The sequence below is a fragment of the Perognathus longimembris genome, chromosome 9 (assembly GCF_023159225.1).
Source record: "Perognathus longimembris pacificus isolate PPM17 chromosome 9, ASM2315922v1, whole genome shotgun sequence".
Lineage (NCBI taxonomy): Eukaryota > Metazoa > Chordata > Mammalia > Rodentia > Heteromyidae > Perognathus > Perognathus longimembris.
Window position 1 is genome coordinate 43,923,835 of NC_063169.1, and position 23,858 is coordinate 43,947,692.

At 33.9% G+C, this 23,858-nt stretch overlaps 1 protein-coding gene across 1 annotated transcript in view; it reads right to left on the reverse strand.

Annotated features, from left to right (window-relative positions):
* The window catches only part of Trdn (triadin), a 296,113-nt gene that overhangs the window by 196,318 nt on the left and 75,937 nt on the right, over window positions 1–23,858 (reverse strand). The window contains exons 5-6 of the mRNA XM_048354014.1: window positions 13,572–13,631; window positions 3,856–3,921 (exon numbers count right to left, since the gene is read on the reverse strand). Coding sequence (XP_048209971.1) covers window positions 3,856–3,921; window positions 13,572–13,631 — 126 coding nt within the window. The remainder of the gene's footprint in view (window positions 1–3,855; window positions 3,922–13,571; window positions 13,632–23,858) is intronic.

Consider the following 23,858-nt stretch of genomic DNA (forward strand, 5'->3'; position numbering starts at 1 on the left):
ATTCCCTTTCCCTTCCCTAGTTCCAATACACATATATGCAATATCCAGGGTACCAAAATCAATTACAGTGACATCAGGGGTAAAATCATGGGAAGGAAAGACAAAAGAAACAGAGCATAATTTCACATTGTATGTTGAAAATAACAACAACAATGATAAACCACTTATTTCCATAACTTGGAGTTCATTTCGCTTAGCATCGTCTTATGTATTCATATGGTCAAAGCTATTAAGCTATTGTGATGTTCTGCTAGGATTATTGTAGACCTGTACTAATTATTCCCAATGAGAGGAACCATAGTCTCTGTTTGCTTGTTTTTTTGTTTTTTTTTTGTTTGTTTGTTTGTTTTTTTTGGGGGGGGGTTCTGGCTCAATTCACTTAGTATGATTTTTTTTTCCAAGTCTTTCCATTTCCTTGTGAATGGGGCAATGTCATTCTTTCTGATAGTGGCATAGAATTCCATTATGTATATACACCACATTTTAGCTTTACTTACTAAGGGATTGAAATATTAAGGAGTAACATATACAGAAAACAGCCAGAAGTGGCGCTGTGGCTCAAGTGGCAGAGTGCTAGCCTTGAGCGGGAAGAAGCCAGGGACAGTGCTCAGGCCCGGAGTCCAAGGCCCAGGACTGGCCAAAAAAAAAAAAGAAATATTAAGGAGTGGGCTTGATACGAAGTATAGGGGATTGGTCACTTGCATTCCAAACTTGTGAATAGATGAATATGAATCCTGTAGTAGTGAATCAGTGCCTGCAGGAATAAGTTCATTCCCCTGAAAGTGGGATTGTTATAAGGCAAGTTTGCCTTCTTTGACCCTCTCTTGTTTCCCACCGTGTTATAAAAAAGTAGGAAGTATCTCAGCAGAAGCTACACAGATGCCATCAACATGGTATTTACTAGACAAATCACCCAATCTGTAGTATTTTATTATAGCTTTTGCAAAGGGACAAAAATCTTATCTATGAATACTTTGCCAAGAATCTTGAAGACACAGTTTTAACCTCACAGAAGGCTTAAAGCTTACTGTCCAAACAATGGCCAAGTGACATCACAGAGGCAGAACTGCTGAGATAGCAGCTGCTCCTTTTTCCAAAGATTCAGCATACCCTACACCTACCTCCAGTACCACTTGCTGTTAAGAGCAGCCATTTGCACAGTTTTAACAGAGGGAAAACTACGCTAGTAATATGGATTCATTGAAAGATTCAGAACTTCATAAGAAATTGCAAATTATTTCAATTTATCAGAGACCAGAGGACCTGATGCTCCTCATTTTGTATAAATCATTAGCAAAAGTGGACACCAGAAATAGCTGAGTTAAAATTTGTGAAAATGGTGACTAGGTAGCATTAATAAAAGAACAGTATTTAATTCAAATGTTCATGGGTACATAATCAATATTGAAGCATGTTTCAATTGATATAATTGGTAATATCATCATCATCATTCTAATTAGAGTGTTTCACAAAACAAGAAATCTCAGCAGGTCATGCATATTGTGGTTGCCGAATTCAGAGGAATATTTTATACATGAAATTAACTCTTACTTCACATTGCACACTGAAATACATTTTTGTTTTGATATAAATTATTAAAATGCACACTAACTATAAACATGTAGTGATGTTTTTAAACTTGAGGAAAACGTTAGCATCTATTGAAATAATCTTTGATAAAAATGAAAAAACATGAAATTCTACAAAAATATCAATATACATAGGCAGACACATAAAAAGCCAAGAATTAGAAGATTGGGAGTGGTGTCTTATACCTATGATCCCAACTACCATAGAGAAGTGGAGATCAGAATGATCACAGTTTGAGACAAGAATGGACAAAAGTGAGACTTCACTTTAATCATTATGCTGCAGGTTGAAGATGTGTTTTTGTAACATCAATCACATAGAAGCATTACATAGGAGAAACAAGTTCTGAGGCTGGCCCAGGCAAAAAATCAGGTCCTATTTGAAAATAGCTAAAAAAAAAAATTTTTCCATTTCCACAACTTAGCTATGGTGGATAGTGCAGCAATGAACATGGTTGTGCAAGTGTTTTTGTAGAAAAAAATGTCCAGATGTCCTACAATAGATGAATGGATCCAAGAATTATGGTACTTATACACAATGGTGTTTTATACATCTATTAGAAAGAATTATATCATTTACAAGGAAATGGATGGACCTTTAACAAATCATGGGAAGTGAGGTAAGCCAAGTTCAAAGAAACAGTGTATTTTTTTTCTCGTATGTGAAAGCTAGATCTAAAATACAATGGCGCATGATAAATTAAATGGGACTCTAGGCATTCCCATGCAGTGAAACCAAAGAAATATACTTTGAGGAGAGGGACAAAAACATGACACAGTGCCTAGGTTCATCTAATCATTCAAAATAATATTTATCAAAATAAACTCCAGGAAATAGAAAAAAGAGCTTTGTTTTTTTTGCTGTTGGTTTTTATTTTCCTGTTTGCTTATTTCTATGTCTTTGAGATTATTAGGGAAGGGACAGAAAATGTGGGACAAAGGGTGAACAAATTCAGCAATGTCAATCACTATACATTGTGTTAACATGAACTATTGAACTTGTAGGTCGAAAAGTGGGAGAAAATGGAGAGAGAGCAAGGGAAGGGGTAACATTGTCCAAAATAAAATATACTCTTTACCTGACTTATGTAACTGTAACCCCTGTGTCCATCACCTTTATAAAATTAAAGTTTTTCTAAAGGGCTGGCAGTATGGCTCAAATGGTAGAATGTCTGCCTAACAAGTGGAAGGTTTTGAGTCTAAATCCTAGTAACTTCACATACACACACATACAAAAAATAATTTTAAGAATCTAAACTAATATATGAATGTAAACATATATGTATTAAAATATGTCCAGTCACACAGAATTTATGTGAAAACAGAAAAAGTAATTAGAAATGACTAAGAAAACTGTACAGCTAAATGACATCATTAAAACAAATGAGCAACAAATGTGAGCAGTTACATAAGAAGAAAAATATGCACCCAAAACCATATTTACATCCTTCTACCTCCATGTAACAAGCAGCTTGAAGCCTTGATGGATGGAAATACTCCATCTAAACACTGTGAAAATTATTTAAATGGTTGAGGAAAATAATCATAGAAATAAAAATATCCATAGTATATATTTTTAATTTATAAAAGACAGAAGTGCTACAGTTTGTAAACACATAAGGAGGCAATAACATTTATTATAACAGCACAGAAATCAAATACAGTATATATTCTAAATTATAGTGATGTTAATTACATTTCATTAATGAAGGTCCTGGAAGGTCATGCCGGAAATTCATACAGCACTTTACTGTAAGCTTATGGTTTGGATAAACTGGAAAAAAAGATGGAATAGATGGGGGCCTGGGAAAGAGTAAGGGGGAAAGTTTTCACAAGACATCTTCACTGATTGGATGATAAGATTCTATGGTCTTACTATTATAAAGCAAAGGACATCAAATATAATAAGAAAACCATATGTAAATTAAAATAATGGTGAGTGGTTTATATTTATGAAATTTCAAGTACTTTTTAGAAATAAAATTCTTATTATTAAACAAGGCAGTCTCAGAACTGCCGGGGCAGGGGGGCGGGGGGCATAACTTACACATTTCTTTTCAGCATGGTACAAACAGAACTCAAGAGCCTTAAGAACATTATCTCATTCAATACAGAATTTCTTCCTTTTTGATTCTATTGCAAGAAACCATTTATGATACAGTTTTGAAAGAAATGATATGCAAGCTTGACTAAAATCTGTATATTAGGAAGGGAAAGTCAAAAGGAAAAAAATATATTAAAAACTGTACAAAGAATAATAACATACCTTTCTTTACAGATTTTTCTTTGTCTTTGTCTTTGTCTTTGTCTTTTTCCTTTTCTTTGTGTGCAACTAGAAAGAAATAGATCATACTTTTCATTTTAATAAATGACAAGATAATCACATAGTGGTTTAGGTTAAAAAAATACTATCTTCTACTTTAAGAAGTCTTCCTTTAACTGGCATAGAGTTTACCTATGTAGAAGTTTAAGCTTCAATATAATTACAGATTTCATTTTTAAAATCTATTTTTGCTTCACATCCAAGCATGAGCAAATATCAAAATTATGCCTCACTGCAAAGATAAGAATATTCTTCAGTCTTTTGAAATCTATAATTTAATGAGTTAGAAGACTTCTTAAAAATATTATGCCATGTGCCAGAGAAGCCCAGCTTTAATATTGGAAAAGTGCCAGAAGTCTGAGGTGAAAAACACAGAGATATAATCAACTGAACTTTAAGCAAAGAAGCATTGACATAAATTGTACATATTACTCTTCTAGAGCAATGTTCTACAATTATTTTTAATTGCTAGAATGAGATTAGAATGATATTGTACGTTTTTTAAAGAAAATAAAATAGAATCCAATGAACTATAACTAAATTAATTATTGCAACTGGATCAAATTTATGTCATAGTCCTAGCACATACTTAAATCATAATTTTTATTAAGTACTTAATCTAAAAAATAGGAGGCTCATCTCAGACTAGTCTCTCGCTTCTCTCTCTTAAACATTTTCTTTAATTTCATATTATATACCCTATACATCATTTATTTGCACTGAACTATAGAAAGAACCCCAGCTACATGCTAATGACTCTGTTAGACATGACAAATACCCCTTTTGTCTTGGGATGCCACCAAGTTAATGGATGATGAATGCTGAACAAATAATTACAAAAGTAGCTAATTGCTGTTAGTGTAATCACTATGAAATCAATAGGCAGGATGTCAGGTCAGTGTGTAAAATTGAGACTTAATCTCATGTATGGTTGGAAAAGACTCCTTGAAAAAAGTGACATTGAACAATGTAAAAAGTAGAAGGAAATGAACCTAGACTGACCAAACAAAGAACAAAGTAGAAAGAGATCATTTCAGAACAACAGGCAGGAAAACCATCTTGGGCATGTGATTATGTCCCCTTTAATAAAACATATTTCTATTTTTCCATCTCATAATATCCTTTCTAACACAAGTCTGATTATATTATTCATCTTTTTCAAATATTAGTATCCCACATACTGCTTGGTTTGATATCAACCACAGAATATGTGCCATAGCAAACACACAAATATTTTATTGCTCCACTGATAATGATATTTACCAACAACCCATTGTCCTCTACCAGGAATTTCTCCTTGAATTTTACATTCCAGTCATGACACAATGCTTGCAATCCAAAAGGACAGCTTGTGCCCTTGTGCGGCCTTTCTATCCCTGTGTGTTTGTGCCTTCCCCCATGACTTGGCACTCCCATACTTTATCACTTTCCCTCTCCTATTCCATGCTCCATTTCTGACTTGACTCAAATACCTCCTCTATTTTCTTTCTACATTTGGTCCATACTCCAATTGTCTCATTTACTTAATTCCATTTAGCACTTATGAAATAATACTGCAATTGCTCATATATACAACCACCCAAGGGAACCTTTACAGACCATGCCACATTATTTTTCTTGTACCTGTTTTTCTTATTTTTTTATTTTTATTTTTGGTACTGGCAATTGAACCCAGGACATTGCATTTGTTAGGCAAGCACTTTACCCAGTGAGCATCCCTGGTTTTTGAACGTGCAAAAATTCTAAAGTGTCTAGTGGAATCCTGTATTATGAACAATGCTGTGATGTAGATGTGCATCATATACATACACACATATTTTTGTAATATTAAGATTTCTGGAATATATAAAGAAAAGCAGGCTGGAGGGAAAAAGTCTACCTTTAAATATCTAATTAAGGTCATTTTGTTTTTCATTTGTAGTGGCTAATTTTAGGTATTCCTGAGCTACTAAGTTCAATAAAAATATCTTACCAAAAGAAAGCAGCTTTCATGCAGATCTCAAATAGCATATTTGGGTTTCTTTAAATCACTATTAATGAAACTAAAAGAAATTCTTGGCATAAATAAAGCCTCCTTTAACGTTTCCCTAGGGGAAACCCAGTTTGTGCGAGATAAGCTATGCTTTCAGACCTCTGATTGGAAAAAGCCCCAAGGGAGCACCTAATCTGTGGCTCTGCTCTACACGGGCTGGGTTCCCGAAACTCAGACAGCTGCTTGTCCATTCCACCGAAGGATTTTTAAGATTGACATGTGCACATGCATAACTGGGGGAATTAATACAAATTCAAAAGAGCAAGGGGGTTGAATCCAGTCTTAAATTAGCATATTAACTCCTCATTCTTGTGACCAAAGAGAGAAAAAGAAAAAAAACAACCTCATTCATCCAGTCAACATTTTTGATTTACAGACACAGTAGTGTACACTGGAATTTCATTCTCATCCTTCAGAACAAAACCATTCTTCAGCTTAGTGAAGCAGCTGGAACCGCGGGCTCTAGGGAGCTGTTCAAAATGGCAGAGGGCCACTAAATTTGCTTGGACAGAAACTTCAAACTTTGGCAAGACTGTGTGCTCAAATACCAAGCTCTGCAAATGACTTCTTTTAAACCATAGCACTACAGCAAGCAGTACTGCTTTAATAATCACTCTAAAGTTAAATAAAATGATTTGAAATAGCAACTGGGCTTGCTGATGCCTCTCTTCCCTTAGAACCAAATAAGGATCTCCACAAGGAAGAGGAAAAGAATTCCACTTCACTTAAGGGGTGGTGCCTTAAGTGAAGTCTTAGACAAGATAGTTTTACCTTAGAGAAAAATAGTGTCTTGCCAGACCTTAATTTGTTTGCTATCCTAGTGACAAAACAAACAAACAAATGAAATTCCCTTTGGCATGCTCATAATTACAAACAAGTGGAATCCACGAGCTGGAATGGCCCTGATGTGTGGCATTTGAGTTGGCATGGCCCCGCTGTTCCTGCACTTGTCCAGACTCTGACCTTTCCCTGACCAGAACATTCAGCCCGGCTCAACGGTGAAGTGGATTTCTTACTCTCTCCACATGGCTCCACTCCACCTTCCCCTCGTTGCTGATATTGATTCCTACAGTGCCAGATAGGCTTGGATATTTTCTGATGTGTGTCAGAGCTCACAATATCTCTGATTCTGCAGTTGTTCCAGATCAAACTGCTCCCTCAGAGCCAAAAGGCTCCAGGTTATCAAACTTGCGCTCTTTGTATCTCCTCTTAGTTTAAGAAAAAAAAAAAGAAAGAAAGAAAGAAAGAAAAGTTTTATGGTCAAAGCTATTCAAAATACTGATTGATATTATCTACTGTGCATTCTCTAGCTGATGAGTAACAAATAAATTGAATCAAAGTTTTGAAACCCATAGTTAATTCAGAGCTAATGAATTAGACTAATTTGAATATCCACACCAAAATAGATCAGATAAATAAGCCACTGGGTGTTATAACTTTTATTATTAAAATTTGGCCAGGCATGATTAACTATAGAATTTTCAGATTTTTGTCTTAATTAATGTCCCTGTATTTAAGTTTTTTTCATGCATTTGTTTGTGGGAAATATTAGTAGTCAATAAATTTTAAAATAAGTGAACATTTAAGTTTAATGGATTCATACACATCCATGATTAATTACATCAGGTTTTTATAACAAAAATAGGACACATTCATTTAAAACAATTTAAAAGAAAAATTCTCTTTTATCTATCACTAGAAAAACAAAATCAGACATAAATTATTGTTTGCCTGTATGTTTCTTTAAAACAAAAAACAAATTAATTTGGAGAATTACAATTCCATACCAAGGCAAACAAAAAAGTCTGCATGCTTTAAAAAAGGTATAATAAACACCATGTTAAAAGATTTTTGAATAGAAAATTTTTAAGAAAATTCTCTTATGTAGTCTCTCTTTAAAAAAGTATTTATCATCTTATGGCTAACAAATGAACAAAGAGTAGAGCTGATAAAAAATTAATAGATCAACTAGTCTGGATTTCGTTGACAGAAAGAAAAAGTAAGCAGAATACAAGCAAGGCAGTAAAAGAATATAACTATAAGACTGTTTTTTGCCTAAACTGCTGCCTTGTTCCTTTCAGGTCCTGGGAAGATTGAAAATGTGTTCTCATGAGTGGAAGCTGATTGATTCTACAAGAATATTTTATATTATCTACTTTTTAATAGTGTACATACTTTTCATAATAAAATCTTTTTTTTTCCTTTTGATGGCAATAAGGTTTGAACTCAAGACTGTCATTACTCTGCTGGTGCTTTATCACTGATTCATACCTCACCCATGACATTTGGTAGTTTGGAGTAGGAGTCTCAAAGATGTTTTAGCCTTATGTAGCTTTCATTCACAATCTTCTAGACCTCAACTTTCTGAGTACCTAGGATTACAGGTGTGACCTACTGGCACCCTGTAAAATCACTTTTCTTTTTTATATAAAAGTAAAGATTGGTCTTAGCCTCATATATGTAACTTACACCTATAATACTGACTACACAGGAGGCTGAGATGTGAGTATAAAATTCCAAATCTAGCCTAAACCGAGAACTCCATGAAATTCTTATCTCCAATTATTAATATGCCACACTTACTATGAAAGTAAAAGTGTGACTCAAGTGGTGGAATTCTAGCCTTGAGCAAAAAAATAAACAAAATGCCAAGCATAAACACAAGATTCTGAGATTAGCTCCCAGTACTGCCCCCAAACATATATATATACATATATATGTACATATGCATATTTGTGCATATGTACATATATATTTATATGTAGTGAAGATTTGGCCAATCACTCAAAAGTTAAATGCTTATCCAAAAAATATGCTTTATAAATGTGCATCTGTAACATATACATAGTATGTATATATGTGTGTATATACATATATGTAGGTGCATGTATATACATGTACATGTGTGTACATACATGTGTACACGTGTATATAAGTATATGCATGTGTACACACACTGACATGACTCTAAGATATTAATTCCAGTCTCAAAATAGTTTGAGAAGCAAGTCCCCTTTACACGGTGCTCCTAGCCACAGTAAAACGTGCAATCACTTCCTTATGAGTGAATGATCACGTGAAAGTAGTGATAGTTAGCTTTGCACTGAACTTTCTAAAGTTTTCAGACCCATCTTTCATTGATTCCATAAAGGGAAAACTTACATATTTTACATGAAGATACATTTAAGTAGATCTGAGAGAAGATAAAAATACAAGTTTGCAAAATACAGAATGGCTAAGTTAAGTTGTAAACATTACAAGCATTTTTCTAATATGCAGATCCATTTTAGCCTACTTTCCTCTTTGGCTTTTGAGAATCACTGCCAGCTAAATCTCTTGGCAGCTTATGATTCCAAATCCTGCAATTGCTTCCCAGAAGCTTACAAAGTCCTAAGCCAGTCAATTATTGTCACAGTATTAAGTCATACATTAGAATAACATTCTTGACAATGTGTATATGACACTTGCACAGAATTTAAACATATTGGAGAATAAACTGATATCTTAACCTGCAGAACTTCAAAATATGACCTCATTCATAATTTCATCTTTAGAGAAGTAATTAAGTTAAAATAGTGTTATTAGGTTGACTTCCATCATGATATCCTTAAATATAAAGGAAATTCACACACAGCTACACATGCCCGAAGGAAATACAAATATTAAAAGAGAGGCACAGGTGGGCAAAGATAAATGAAGACAAGAAGTGGTGAAATGCAGTCAAGAATTCAATGAATAGCCTACAAATTTAAGAAAAGTAAGGGAAAGGGTGGGTTGGGTGGATGGTAGAGAATGTTTAAATGGATAACCTTCACAAAGATATATTAAATTCATTAAATTCATGCTTTGTTAAATGGCACTTCTTTGTACAAATAAAGATAATGAGAATATTTAAAGAGAGAAAAAGAGAATATCACCTGAAATGACCAAAGTGATAGAGAACATATGTAAAGAAATATATAATTTCTGTACTCAAGGAATAACTTAAATATCTATACCTACAAGTTAAATTTGTTATCAAGTGCTTTATATGAATAAAGGTTGGGTTATAACTGTAGCATAAAGTGCCTATGTATTTCAGTAATAGACAGAAACAAAGAACTCAAATCTGAAAATAAATCAGAAGCAAATTCTAGATCCTACAATTTCATGCCCTAGGATTAGTAAAGCAACAACAATGACAACAGAAGAATGGAAGCACCACCGTACATGTTTACTGCTGATGACACATTTAAAATTACTCCAGCCTAATCAAATGACTACCAAGTGGTATCAAATACTATGGAAAAGTCTGAAGATTCACTTTGGACCAAGAGCCTAGTCAATATTTCTATTATCTGACTTGTAGCTCTATGTCCATTATGGACATCTATTTATCTGAAATAGTCATGTGTTGAAAACTGATTTATCTTCACTGAGACATTTGTTAGTTCTTTACTGTTAAACAAGAATAAATAGTATAACATTATATAGAAAGAAATTCTGCAAGACCATTTTGACATAGGGAAACTTTTGTTGCATACCAAAACTCTGATGCTATAGGTACTAATTAGTGCCCAAGACTATATGATTGTGGCTTAAACATTTTGTCTACTCACCAGGGACAATTTATATGACACCAATTGGATTAATAGAATTTTATAATACAGGAAAAATAAATTGTGGTTGTTAGTTACTCCTAGCAAAATATAATAATCAACTATATGACTACATGAGTTCAAGTCAAAGTCCTGAGTGCATACATCATTAAAAGGCTCATAAAAAAATAAATGTCTTTCTTGTATGGAGAAAAAAACAAGATTAATTTCGATCAAAAGAAGTATGCATTAACATGCCAGAATTGCTGTTCTAAATCATGAGAAATTCATTTCCAGATTATGAATTAAAAGGATCACGCAGCTGGGTGTTGGTGGCTCACCCTTGTAATCATAGCTACTGAGGAGGCTGAGATCTGAGGATTGCTGTTCAAAGCCAGCCAGGGCTGAAAAGCCCAAATGAAACTTTTCTCTGATTAATTATCAGAAAACCAGAAGGTACAGTGGCTCGAAGAGCACTAGCCTTGAGCTAAAGTCCCTTGCCCCAAAGAAAGTACCTCTCTGTACTATGAAAATGCTATTTTCTTCCCTAATAAAAATACCAAACAAAATACAGGTGTAAATTCAGAAGTAAAAATTAGTCTGATATTATTGATTTAAATCACTCAACGTAGAAAAGCACATTTTTATTTTGCATGACAAAGTCAGAATTTAAATGGATTTTGTGGCCATTTGAAAATAAATTAGTATCTCTTCATAGAATGGGTAAATATGTTTTGTTCTCCCGTGTTCCATTTGACAAATACATCATCTAGGATTAGACTCATAAATTTCTATGGATATGTACCTCTAAAGTCTTTCTGATCACAATAAGATTGTTTTGAAGAAGAAAAGAGAGAAAATAGAATGGAAACTTATCTTTATTATCAGAAACTCTTTAATCTCTGCATAAAGCATATCAGTTTCAGCACACTAAATCTTTATAAAGTATTTCCTGTCTTGTTTGTAATCATCACAAATAATCATACAACTACCATGGAGTTCTTTTATATGTGATATAAAAGTTAAAAATGCTTTAATAACAATTTAATTCATAACTATCACTATGTAACCTAGCCAATATTGAATGTGACCTACAGAGCTCAATATACCTATATACCTATGTGGACAAATGTAAAACTATATTTATTGTCAAGGAACTACTTAGAAGTGAGAGGGAGGCAATATTCTATCTTCACTGCAGATAGGAAACTAAGAAGTAAAAATGACATATTTCATATGCACTCACACAGAAAACCTACAGATGAAAAAACAAGTAAACTCACTCTGATGCATAAGTTTGTGTTGCACAGGTGAAACCCTGTTTTCTCTTTTTGGAGAATTGTTCATTTTCCTGGAAAATACTTGATGTATTCAAGCAATAGCATGTAGGTAACTAATTTCAAGCCTGATCTTTGAGAAATCATTTTAAACTTCAGTCAATTTCACTGTTGTATATATGGGAGACTCATTAGTTTAATAAACCCACTCTAAAGCCCACCATCTAAAAGTCTTTGAAAGCAGGATTGGAGCAGAGTGGGGTCAAAAATGCAAATTATGCCGATTGTATCACTGTATCTATACCAACAGAAACAACTCTTAAATTAACAGTAGAGATTCCAACCACCTGGAACCAGGTTACTTTCTATTTAACCACAAGTAAATGGAAAGAGCTAGTTCACTTAGGGTTCCTTCAGTCAATTCTTGTCCAAGAGCTGTGTCCAATTTCCCTGACCAAAGGAATTTAAGAACCCGACAAGGAATGCGAACAGTAAGAAGACATGAGCTCCCTAAGTAAAAGTATAAATAAGTTTCCATTGAATAAATATCAATGTCCTGTTTGTGTAAGTTATTGGCTGACAATCTGGAACTGATTCAAACATTATGATTAAAAACCTAATATCAGGATTTGAGCTCTTCCCAGAAAATACATAAAGTGTAGTTAAGAAGAGCAGTCACATGGATAAGGAATCCATTGTAATTTAAGAGTAACTAGGATTATTATTTGGAATTTATGATAGGTAATTTTCCATAGACAATTTTGCACATAATAAATACTCTAAAACATTTTATTTTTGTTCCAGGGAAATTATTTCATATATGACACATATGCGGTGATTACTGAGACCTTAATATTTTTCCTGGCTCATCCAAAGGCAAGTATAACTATTAGGAAAACAGGAGAAAGCTTAAAAATACACTCCTTTTGAATGTGTTTATTTCTACAAGTTTCTTTACTTTTCTGTTATTATCTTTGGGTAGTTTTACAAAGGAGTTGCCATTCAACAAAGCTGTTTATGAATACAGTGCATGATAGTGTCACCCTTTCATCATTTTTCTTCATCCCCTCAATTCCTTTTTAATTTTTTATAATTATATAATTATATTCACAAAAAGTGATGCCTGTTAGATAAGCAAGAAAATACTGGTCATGGTTAAGATGTTTCTGCTGCGAAACTGTAGTTCCTGGACTCAGTTTAGTGCAGAAGAATATAATTCTTCATGCTGTCACTGTCTGTCAGGAGATGTGGAGAAAAGCTACAAGGCACAGCCTTCTTCAGAGAGCTAACACAGTTCCTCGACCAAAGACATTACATGGCTTGGGAAATACATGTTGAAAAAAAACTAAATCTTACTCATTACGGTCATGTATTAAAAGAACAAATAAATATATATTCTCAATATGCCACAAGCCACAAATATAATATTTAGTTTATAAGAATAAGTTGTAACTAATTAGAAAATTGTCATGAGTGAACTTACTTGAGCACCAGTCATTAAAGAATACAAATTTATTTATTTGTGCTTAAAATTAACTAAGGAGTAATTTAGTTCTGGAACTCATAACATTTTTTTAAGAAGCAAAACCATTAATCCAAAATTAGAAAGAAAATATTCCTTAAAATATAAGAATAATCAGGGCTTCAGAAATGATCCAAATGGTCTTTTACCTAGCAAAGGTCAGTCTGTTAAAAATATGTAATATATATGATTATATATATACATATGTACATAATATATAATAAAATAAATGTAAAATGAAACATTTTTACCTTTAGTTTGAAATTTCCTTTCAGGTTTCTCCGGCTTTTCAGTCTTTCCCTTATGTATTTCTGGAAAAATATAGAATAACTTCAAAACTTTTTGTTTAAAATATATAAAATTTAAATTAGGCCATAGCTATGACATTACTTTCTAATTCCATCACAAAGTAAATATTTTTGTATCTAACGAGGTTGTTGATATCTGAATCTTTGTTAGATGTTGATACATAAAATAATTTATTGATTTGAAATAAAAAAATGAGGGCCACTTCAAAAATCAAAATTACGTGTAAAAGATTAAAACTTTACATTAACAAAGGCATGTTGTCACTTTCAGCATTAAAAATTTTCACCAACTATAATTATGTTTTATTCAAACAACAATACAAATATAAATGTGATTTCAATTTAAGAAGTCTTAGTCTGAAGTATTAAATGAAGAATTTGTGAAATGAACTGTAACCATTATGTAATATTAAATACATTTTAGAAGAGTTAATGTTAGCTATGTTTAAAATCAGCATTTGGCACTGAATTTAACCAATAATTATTTCAAGTAAATATGATACATATCATAGAACTAGTTATGAATTTTTTTTTTAAAGATCAGGTTTTAACAAATTTATTCCATTTGCTTCTAGATTCAGTGTACTTACATTGCAGTCTTAGAAAATAGAGTTATTTTACCATTAATTGTAAATGATAAAAGTATATTCAGATTTAAGGTTTACAAATGTGATCATGACCTCTGAAAAGTGACTTAATCTTAAAATATGTTTCATCTTGGAAAACTGTTAATGATCTATATACATATATCATAATATTATCTCACAGATGTTCTGAAATTACATTAGTAGCTGTGCAGATTTAAATTTTTCATTTTAAATTTGAATTTTAAATTTAAATTTGTAATTTTTCCAGAATCTGCTATAGGAAAAAATTATATATCTTCAGAAAAGATAGATATTAAGGAAGTAAGCACCACTATCAACATTTTCTTCATTAAATTTTCACTATTTAATATCCACAGTTCCACTCATGAACCTTCATAGAAGATGGCTGGAGACATACAAAAGTGATAGGGTACTAGTTCCCACCTATGAAAAAACTTCTCCAAGTTGCAAAGTAAGATCTCCAATTCACTTTGGCAACTTCCAGTCTTTCTTTCCCTCTTTCTCCATTCTTTGCTTATCTCTTTCTGTAATGCCTCCAAAATCTGTTTTAGGGCAGTGTTTATTGCCCTAGCACTATAAATTTAAAGATTAGTGAACCACTGAGAGATAAGGTGAGGCTATTAGGAGCTTCCTAAGCTACTTTGTAGCATTCCTAGATTGTACCTATCTGATGCTCAGAGCCCCCAACTACACTAAACACATACAATGTGCTTACAATGCATGAACATCTAGGAATCACATCATTAGACAATACAGGTCTGAACAATGACAAAGTGTGAGTAGGCTGCTTGTTTTGGAGCTGGGATTCTCAACTCCAGTTGAGAATTTTGCATAAAAGGGGATATTGGGCAATGCTTCAAGATCTTTTTTATGTGTATGTGCTCGTAATTCTATATATACTGTTGGATAAGGCTTAAATAACTAACTATAAGATTATAAACAGAATAGAAACTAGCAGAGGTCCATTCTGGAGTTTGGAAGTAAACAAGGGGAAAAACACCTCAAACACTTCAATGAAGAACACTGATCACAATCTCTTCCTGTCACTGAGTGATGTGCTTGATCTCAGTATTTAAGAGAGCCATAGAATATTTAGTTAGATATAAAGCAAAATGAGTTCTAGTCACTGGTGATGAAAATGGACATTATATGAATCCGGACACAGAATGACAAATATCACCTGTTCTCTCTCACATGAAAATTGCAAATGTTGACCTGAAACTAAGAGAGTGAGTAGGAATTAGGAAAGGTACAGTAGTTAGGAGAGTGGTGACTGAATACAATATACACTGTAATCTATGCATGGAAATATCACAGAGAACCACATGTAGGAAATCATTCTATATTAATAAAGAGAGCACCACTTAGGGAAAGGGAAAGCAGGGGAGATGGTGAATATATTCTTTGAATTCTACCCTAAACACATGGAAAAGGACTAACTCTAAAATAGAAGATAAACATTGGTAGGCTGATGTACTTCATCACTTATTTCAACACACACAGAGACACAAAAGAAATAAAACTGAGTAGAATTCATTAGAAAAACTGGTAATTTATCTCAGATAATTTTTTTCATTTCATAATAAGTAGAGTAGAGGTAACTAACTTTTGAAACGCAAAGCAAGCATAAGAAAACTTAAGGAGAAATTAAATAGCCCCATCACATTTTCCTTAGGGATTGGGTTCCACTCCTGGCATTACTGCCTGTGGATATTGGATGTCAGAAGGAGCCAGAAAACCCCATGCATGGTGTCTCAACCTGTCTCCTTGAAACTTAGCCAGGAAATGATGACCATTATGGTTCATGTGCCACTGAATAACAGCATGTTACCAATTTAGACTCCAGATAGACAGTGTTCTCATATATAAACGATGTCTAATTTGTTACCTCCAATGAGCCTGCAAAGGATCATTTGTATAAGACTGCATTGTTAATTTCTTTTCTTTTCTTTTTTTTTTTTTTTTTTTTTGGCCAGTCCTGGGCCTTGGACTCGGGCCTGAACACTGTCCCTGGCTTCCTTTTTGCTCAAGGCTAGCACTCTGCCACTTGAGCCACAGCACCACTTCTGGCCGTTTTCTGTATATGTGGTGCTGGGGAATCAAACCCAGGGCCTCATGTATACGAGGCAAGCTCTCTCGCCACTAGGCCATATCCCCAGCCCTGCATTGTTAATTTCAAATATTTCAAGTCATTATTTTAAAAACCATTTATTGCCCTATGGTTTTCAAAGGCTTTCAAAATTTTTCAAGGAAAAAAAAACATTTTTGTCAGTCCTGTTGTTTGAACTCAGGGCCCAAGCACTGTCCCTGGCTTTTTTTGTTTATTTGGTGCTGAGGAATCGAACCCAGGGCTTCATGCATGCTAGGCAAGTAATCTACTGCTAAGTCACATTCCCAGCCCTGTAAACAAACTTTTGTATGTGTTGGTAATCCTAGAACTTAATTGTAATATTTTTTCTAAGCTTCCTGTAATATGAAAATGATGTGCAAAAAGGTATTATTTAAAAAATCACTCTTTAATCTGGGCATAGGTGGCTCATTCCTTAATTCCTCACTACCCAGGAGGCTGAGATCTGAGGATCATGGTTCAAAGCCAGTCCAAGCAGTAGTCCATGAGAATTTTATCCACAATTAACCACAAGAAAACCAGAAGTAGAGCTGTGGCTCAAAGTGGTAGAATGCTAGCATTGACCAAAAGAGCACAGGAACAGCACTCAAGCCCTGAGTTCAAGCTACATTACCAACAAAAAGCTACTAAGCTAAAATAAAATCACTCTTTAAAGAACATAGGATTTAAACCTGAAGAACAAAATATGAATACAAGTCACAGATAAAAGGACAGTCATTATGTTTTCAAAACATAGAAGTCAAAAGTCAAATGTCTGAACGGTGTTGAGTGTCTGCACCTGATGCTCATTGGAATGGAAGCTATTATTTTAATGGGAAATTCCTAAATATACTGCGGTTTAGAAGGAACACAGATACAAGTATTTCAATCCAGATGTGTGAGTAGCTATAAGTCTTCAAAGAAAAGTTGAATTTGCATTTTGAAGTCAATATTGAAGAAGGGGAAAAATTATTGTGATTTCTTATACATTACAGTACCATCGAGTGTTTAAGGTAATTAACTAGCACTGGAGACACTGTGACCACCCCAAATCCCATTACATGCTATGTGAACTTCCTTTCCTTTTTTTTTGTGTGGGGGGGTGGCTAATAATTTTAGGTTTATTTTTATTTCTTTATTGTAAAAGTGACATACAATGGGGTTACAGTTTCATACATAAGGTAATGCATACATTGCTTTTCCAACTTGTTACCTTCTCCCTTATTCCCGTCCCCCCACCCCACCCCGGTCCCCATGTGAACTTCCTTTCTTCATCCCACGTCATAGGTTTACTTTTGGGATTAAAATAAGTCAAACTTAGAGAATCTCTGAAATGCCAAGCACTATGAGAATATTGGCTGTAATCTTACTGTTACTTGTACTTCTCAGTAAATAGAAACTTTGACAATAGCAAGATTGATATCTAATTTACTCCACATTAAAGTTTAATCCCATGCAGGATGATTGGCTCAGAATAACTACCTGCTTACCACTTGATAAATAACCATTTGATCGCACTTAAAAGACAGGAGAAAAAAATAGATTATTTCTCACCTGCTTTTTATGGTACAACTCTGCCTAATTACTAAATTGAATGTAGTGGTAAATATGGAAGAAATAGATTTAAAAGACTGTGTTTAGGCCAATAGATAAACTTATTGGTTTAGAGCCCTTGCCTACCATGAATGAGGACCTAAGATTGATTTCCAGAAGTACAGAAAATAAATACCTGTTTTTCTTTGTGTGGAATAGTGGGGAAAGTAGAAAAATTTTCTATTTATGGAAATAAAATAATATGTCTGAGAGATATTTAAAGCCACGAAATTTTTGAAAAGTTTTTCATATTGCACAGAAGTTTTTCTTAATCCTTTTTATGGAACACTGAGAAACTAAATGATGGTCAAATTGAAGACAGTATAAATATTTCTAAATACATTAAGTCATCATTGATGCTTATTAAAATAGATCAAATTATATTTAGGCAAGTACTATATTTCTCATACTCTTTATAATATTGATAAATTTTTTCCAGAAGAGTACATTATTCATTACTAATGAAGAGAAAGAAGAAAAAGATATTCTCCTCCTTGAAGCTAATTTATTGTTTATGACTATGTAGGCCAAAGGCAGATATAGAGGTATAGAAAACAAATATGTGTATTACACTTATAATTAAATGATCACAATCATCATGACTGTCTCAATAGAAAAAAACTAGAAGTTTTAAAACTAGAATATGCTGCTTCATCTGGCTTAAAGAAAGTGGACACTGCACTTGATCTTCGTGGTTTCCTTCATTGGTAATAATTAGTATATGTCTAGGATAGTCCTAGCAGAAGGTCCCAATAGCTCAATAGCTATGTACATATGAGAACATAATATGATGCTAAGGGAAATGAACTCCACGTTATGAAATAAATGATTTTTCATTGTTGTTATTTTCAATGTAGTATGTGAAGTTATACCTTTTTCTTTTGTTGTTCTTCCTTACGGTTTTACCCCTAATGTCACTTTAACTTGCTTTTGGTACCCTGGGTATTGTATATATGTTTATCAGAACTAGGGAAGGGAAAGGGAACATCAAAATGGAGAGACAATGGGTAAGAGGTGAACCAATGCAACAGCAATACTTAGAAGACAATATGCTGTAAGCCAACTGTACATCTAGGGGGGAGGGGAAATTGGGAAGGATGAAGATAGGAAAAAATGAGGGAGGAGGTAAGAAGTTCAATAAGAAATTTACTCACTGCCTTACATATGAAGCTGTAACCCCTCTGTACATCACTTTGACAATAATTTATTTTTTTCTTCTTTATTACCAAAGTGAAGTACAGTGGGGTTACAGTTTCACATGTAAGACAAGAACACTACTTATCCAACTTGTTACCTACTCCCCTCTTCCCTCATTTTTCCCCCATCTCTCCCCGCCTCAGTTGTATGGCTAGTTACACCAGTTGTTTTTGTAAGTATCACTTTTTCAAAGATTTGTCTTTTTATCCTTTGTCTCTCCTTTTTGGTATTCCCTTTCCTTGCCCTAGTCCCACTACATGTCTATACATTATTCAAGGTACTAAGATCAGTTACAGTAATAGCAGGAGTAAAACCACAAGAATGGAATAGGAGAGAACAAACGTTACACTTTCACAAGGTGTGCCGAAATTAACTACAGCAATGATATACCATTTGTTTCCATAACATGGAGTTCATTTCACTTGGCATTATCTTCTGCGTTCATATGGGCATTGCTATTGAGCTGTTGTCCTCTTCTGCTATGTCTATCCTAAATATGTACTACTCATTCCCTATGAGGGAAACAATAGGGTCACAACAATTTTTAAAAGATAACAAGTGGACAAAAATTTTTATTCCTCAATGTAGTCATCACCTGACTCATGTAATTGTAATCCCTCTGTACATCACCTCTATTATAACAATAAATATATTAATGAAAAGTTTACTACTCCAAATATCTTTCTTTGTTCATTTTTGCTACATTTATCTAGCACTTCCTGTGAGTGATTAGACTAATTACAGTGATGTCTACATTCTTTTGGTCTACTATTTGTTTATGTGTTTATGGTTGTAGGAGATAGATAATAGATAGATAGATAGATACATACATACATACATACATACTATAAAATTTGAGATTTGACAAGTGTGTTGTTGGCAAACATCTGTGAAGACAACAAGCACAGACTTTACTGAATCTGTTTAGCTTTCCAAACTGGAATTTTCAATGTATTCTCTAGTTAACTTGGTGCATTTTATGTACCAATTATACATTAAAATGAATCATTAGCAGTCAGAATCCCTAAAACTTCCTAATTTGCATTGAAAATTCACTCTATTGATTTCTGTCAGAGTGCATTTATCTTAGACCTATGTTTACCACAGTGACAATAGCAATCATTAATTAGGTCTTCAGATATTTCCAATAATCTGAGCATGACTTCTATTTGAGCCATGGAAAGAAAGGCCATGGTTAAGAAAACTTGTGAAAGATGGTGGTAGCAATAATAGTGAGTGGTAGTGAAAACAGATGGCAATAAATGACTTCTAAAAATTGAAATCACTTTGTAGTTAGGTCCCTCTAAGTCACTTTGTTTAATTACATGATTTTTTTTGCTTATGACAAATAACTTTTATCTATTATCATAACAAAGCTCATTGTTGAGTACTTTATAATTTTGTCTTAGACATACATGGCTAGTTTAAAGCAAGTATTTTTTATCTATCGATGTGTTGTTCTATTAATAAATTCAAAATGTAATCGATGTATGACAGAAACAAGAAGTTAAAAGAATAATCTCTGTCACCAAGGCAACTGTCCCCTGATTCAAAATGACAACCGAGTTTATTAAATTATTATGTGGGCTGTGGATTTCAAAGAATGCCTTTTATCTTTGTTTTCTCTAGATACTTCACAAGGAAGTAATATTAAAAATGCCTTCTAATATTCTTTTTTATACTAAAATTTTTAATTACTTACTCATTTGAATGTAATGGTTATTTGTATGATTTTGCTAATTATCATTAGAACACAAAAAATAATTATAATAAATGACTGAGCAAATGTAGTTAATTTTAATGTGTAATTGAATAATAACGCTAAGAACTCTCAATATTTTGGACAAATATAACAAATATATTCTGGTATCTGCATTTTCTGATACTTTTTATATTTATCTTGACCAATAGTTTTCAAGGAAGTGCACTGTTCACCATGAATAGCCAGGTGTGAAAATGACAGTTCTCTCTTCTGTGGATATGATGGTAGGCAGATACCTTCAGGAAAAATTCCTACAGGGATGTTCAAGCTCATAAATGTGAAATATTTAGTCTATTTAGTTTTTATGTTTTATTATTATTTAGTAATACAAGCCAAACATTTTTATTTAAAAAAATAGTCTCAAATAATGCCCCTAGAAAATATCTAAACCAAACCTGTTACAATGATGTCTATGTAATCTCAATTTTTTTTCTTTTTTTCAACTCTGTAATCTAAGTTAGCTATTTTCCCATTTTAAAGTTTTATTTTCTTTACCTATAAAGTGAAATATAATTTCCCAAGTGAATATGAACCAGACAGGTGGAAGTGATTTCAAATAATATGTTATTAAGTAACTACCAATGGAGTTTACAGTTATAGATGAGGCTTTGGCTGGAGTTAGGTGTGTGCTTCAAAGTTTGTGATACACTAGACAAGATCAATGTGGCTGTTCATCAGTATCAACTGGGGAGATTTAAAACCTATTCTTGAGCTGCAAACCTAATCAATGGGCCTTTCATGCTGAGGACACATAGTATCTGCAATTTAGATAAGCTCTCAGATGATTTCAGAGCCACAGTCGGAAGTGGGAATTACTGTCTTGCTCAATGCCTCTCAAATTTTCATGTGCATATGAATCTCCTGGAGATCTTAAAATGCAGATTGCGACTTAGTGAGGGTATGTGTATGCAGGCTGAATTTCCAGATAGTCCCCAGCTCATGTGAAAATTGCTGGTCCCTGAGTTGTCCTTTGAGTAGTAAGACATTAGTACAGTTGAAATTCTTGATAAGTAATAAAAGTGTAACAGTACGACTTAATCAGAGCCTGAAACATGATAGCACAAAAGGATGTGGATGTCAGTAAATCCAGCACTGTTGTTGTCTTACAGATGTGAAGACTGGAAGGTACTGGGTTTAAGTGACTTAACCAGAACAGGTCAATCCTACCAGAGAAAACTAACTAGTACCTCCTGTAATATGGTCAGATTTGGCCAACGCCATATTGGCCACATGGCAAGCTTGACCATATGGTATTTCTAGCATCTTGTCTTGATGGGCATGCCTAGATTCCTACAGGAAGGAAAGTCTCATCCCCAGGTAATGGGAGTTCCTGACTCCCAAGAGACAGGGGCAGACACATAGCCTATAGGTTACTGAACCTGCCAGTCAAGTGCTTGGAACTGGGAGTTTCCTGTGACTCAGACCCCTAACCTGACCCTATTTAGGGGCCGGCCAGCTCAGGCACCATTGAGTCATGCATATCATATGTTCGCTTATGGTGTCTCTTGTCCCCATGGCGTCTCAATTCAGCTCTCCACTGGAGCTGAACTGGTTTGGTGGTACTAAGAAATCCTCCAGAACTAAGTCTCTGTGCTGTCGTCCTGTTTTGAGTTGTATTTTTTTCTGAAACCTGGGACAGGTCCATCTGGAACTTCCCCAATAAATCCATCTTTTTTAGTTGAGACTGTCTCTGAGTGGGAGACTCTTGGAGGGATGGGGGAATCCTCTCTTCCCTGGGAACCCATTAGACCTCCTCACCCTCTTCCTTTCAGTTTATCTCAATCTTGTTTCAAATTGTGATACATTCTGCTGAAGAACATGAATTATCTGTTTATTTATTTTATCTACAGTTTACTTGAGAACTTTTTTATTAGTGTTCTATTTGATTTTTTATTTCTTTATTGTCAAGTGAAGTACAGAGTGGTTACAGTTTCATATATAAGGAGGTGATTTTTAATCACCATGAAGTAGTTGTTCAAAGGAGTTTCAATCCAATGTGTCATTTTATAAGTACAACGCATCTCCATCAATGTCAATTGAGTGAGGAATGTTAATTATCGATACTTCCATGATTCAGATCAATGTGACATTAGCTTAGTCCTTCCTTTTATTCTTTTCTTTTTTTTCCCTCAATTTTTTCATACTGTTGTTTGAATTTAGGATCTTGCCTAAGTAGGCTGCATAACTTGAACCAGGCTTCAGGACATTTTTACTTTTAGTTCTTTTTTTTTTTACAGATCTTTCTTTCCTCTCCTCCTCCTCCTCCTTCTTCTTCCTCTCTCTCTCTCTCTCTCTCTCTCTCTCTCTCTCTCTCTCTCTCTCTCTCTTTCTCTCTCTCTCTCCTTTCTTGTCTGAGAGGGGATGTAAACATATTTGGAATTAAAAATAAGTAATAGGTATGAGCCTGTCTCAAGTTCTTGTTACAATCCATAATTGTCTTATTAGTGTAATTTTTGAGATTCAGGGACTACTCCCTTTCCCCACTTTATGACAATACTTTGGCTGAAGCTACCTCATTGTTTAGTTCTCAGGATAGACCTATTATCAGGCATTGACAAATTGTACATTGTATGTTTTTTTGGCCAACTAACTGGTTCCAACAGTGATATGTTACTCAGGTCAAGTCAATAAAATTCAAATGAATTGTTTCAACAGAAATATTTCTTACAAAATAGATGTTCATTTTCATGGGCCACTAAGGTGAAGAAGGAAGAGAATGAAACAGAGGAACACACAAGCAGAGATTAAGAAATTGTGTGCAATATTATACATATACCCATATCAAAGTTGTGCCTGAATCCAGATCTGTTTTTTGTCTCCCTGATGCTTGGAAAAAATATTTTTTTTCTGTTGAACCAGTTTGATTTGGATTTTGGCCTCCTGAGTACAAAATAATTGTAATGAAGACCATTGAATTTGAATTCACTAGACCTACATCATCCTGCAGATGATCAGATCTTCTT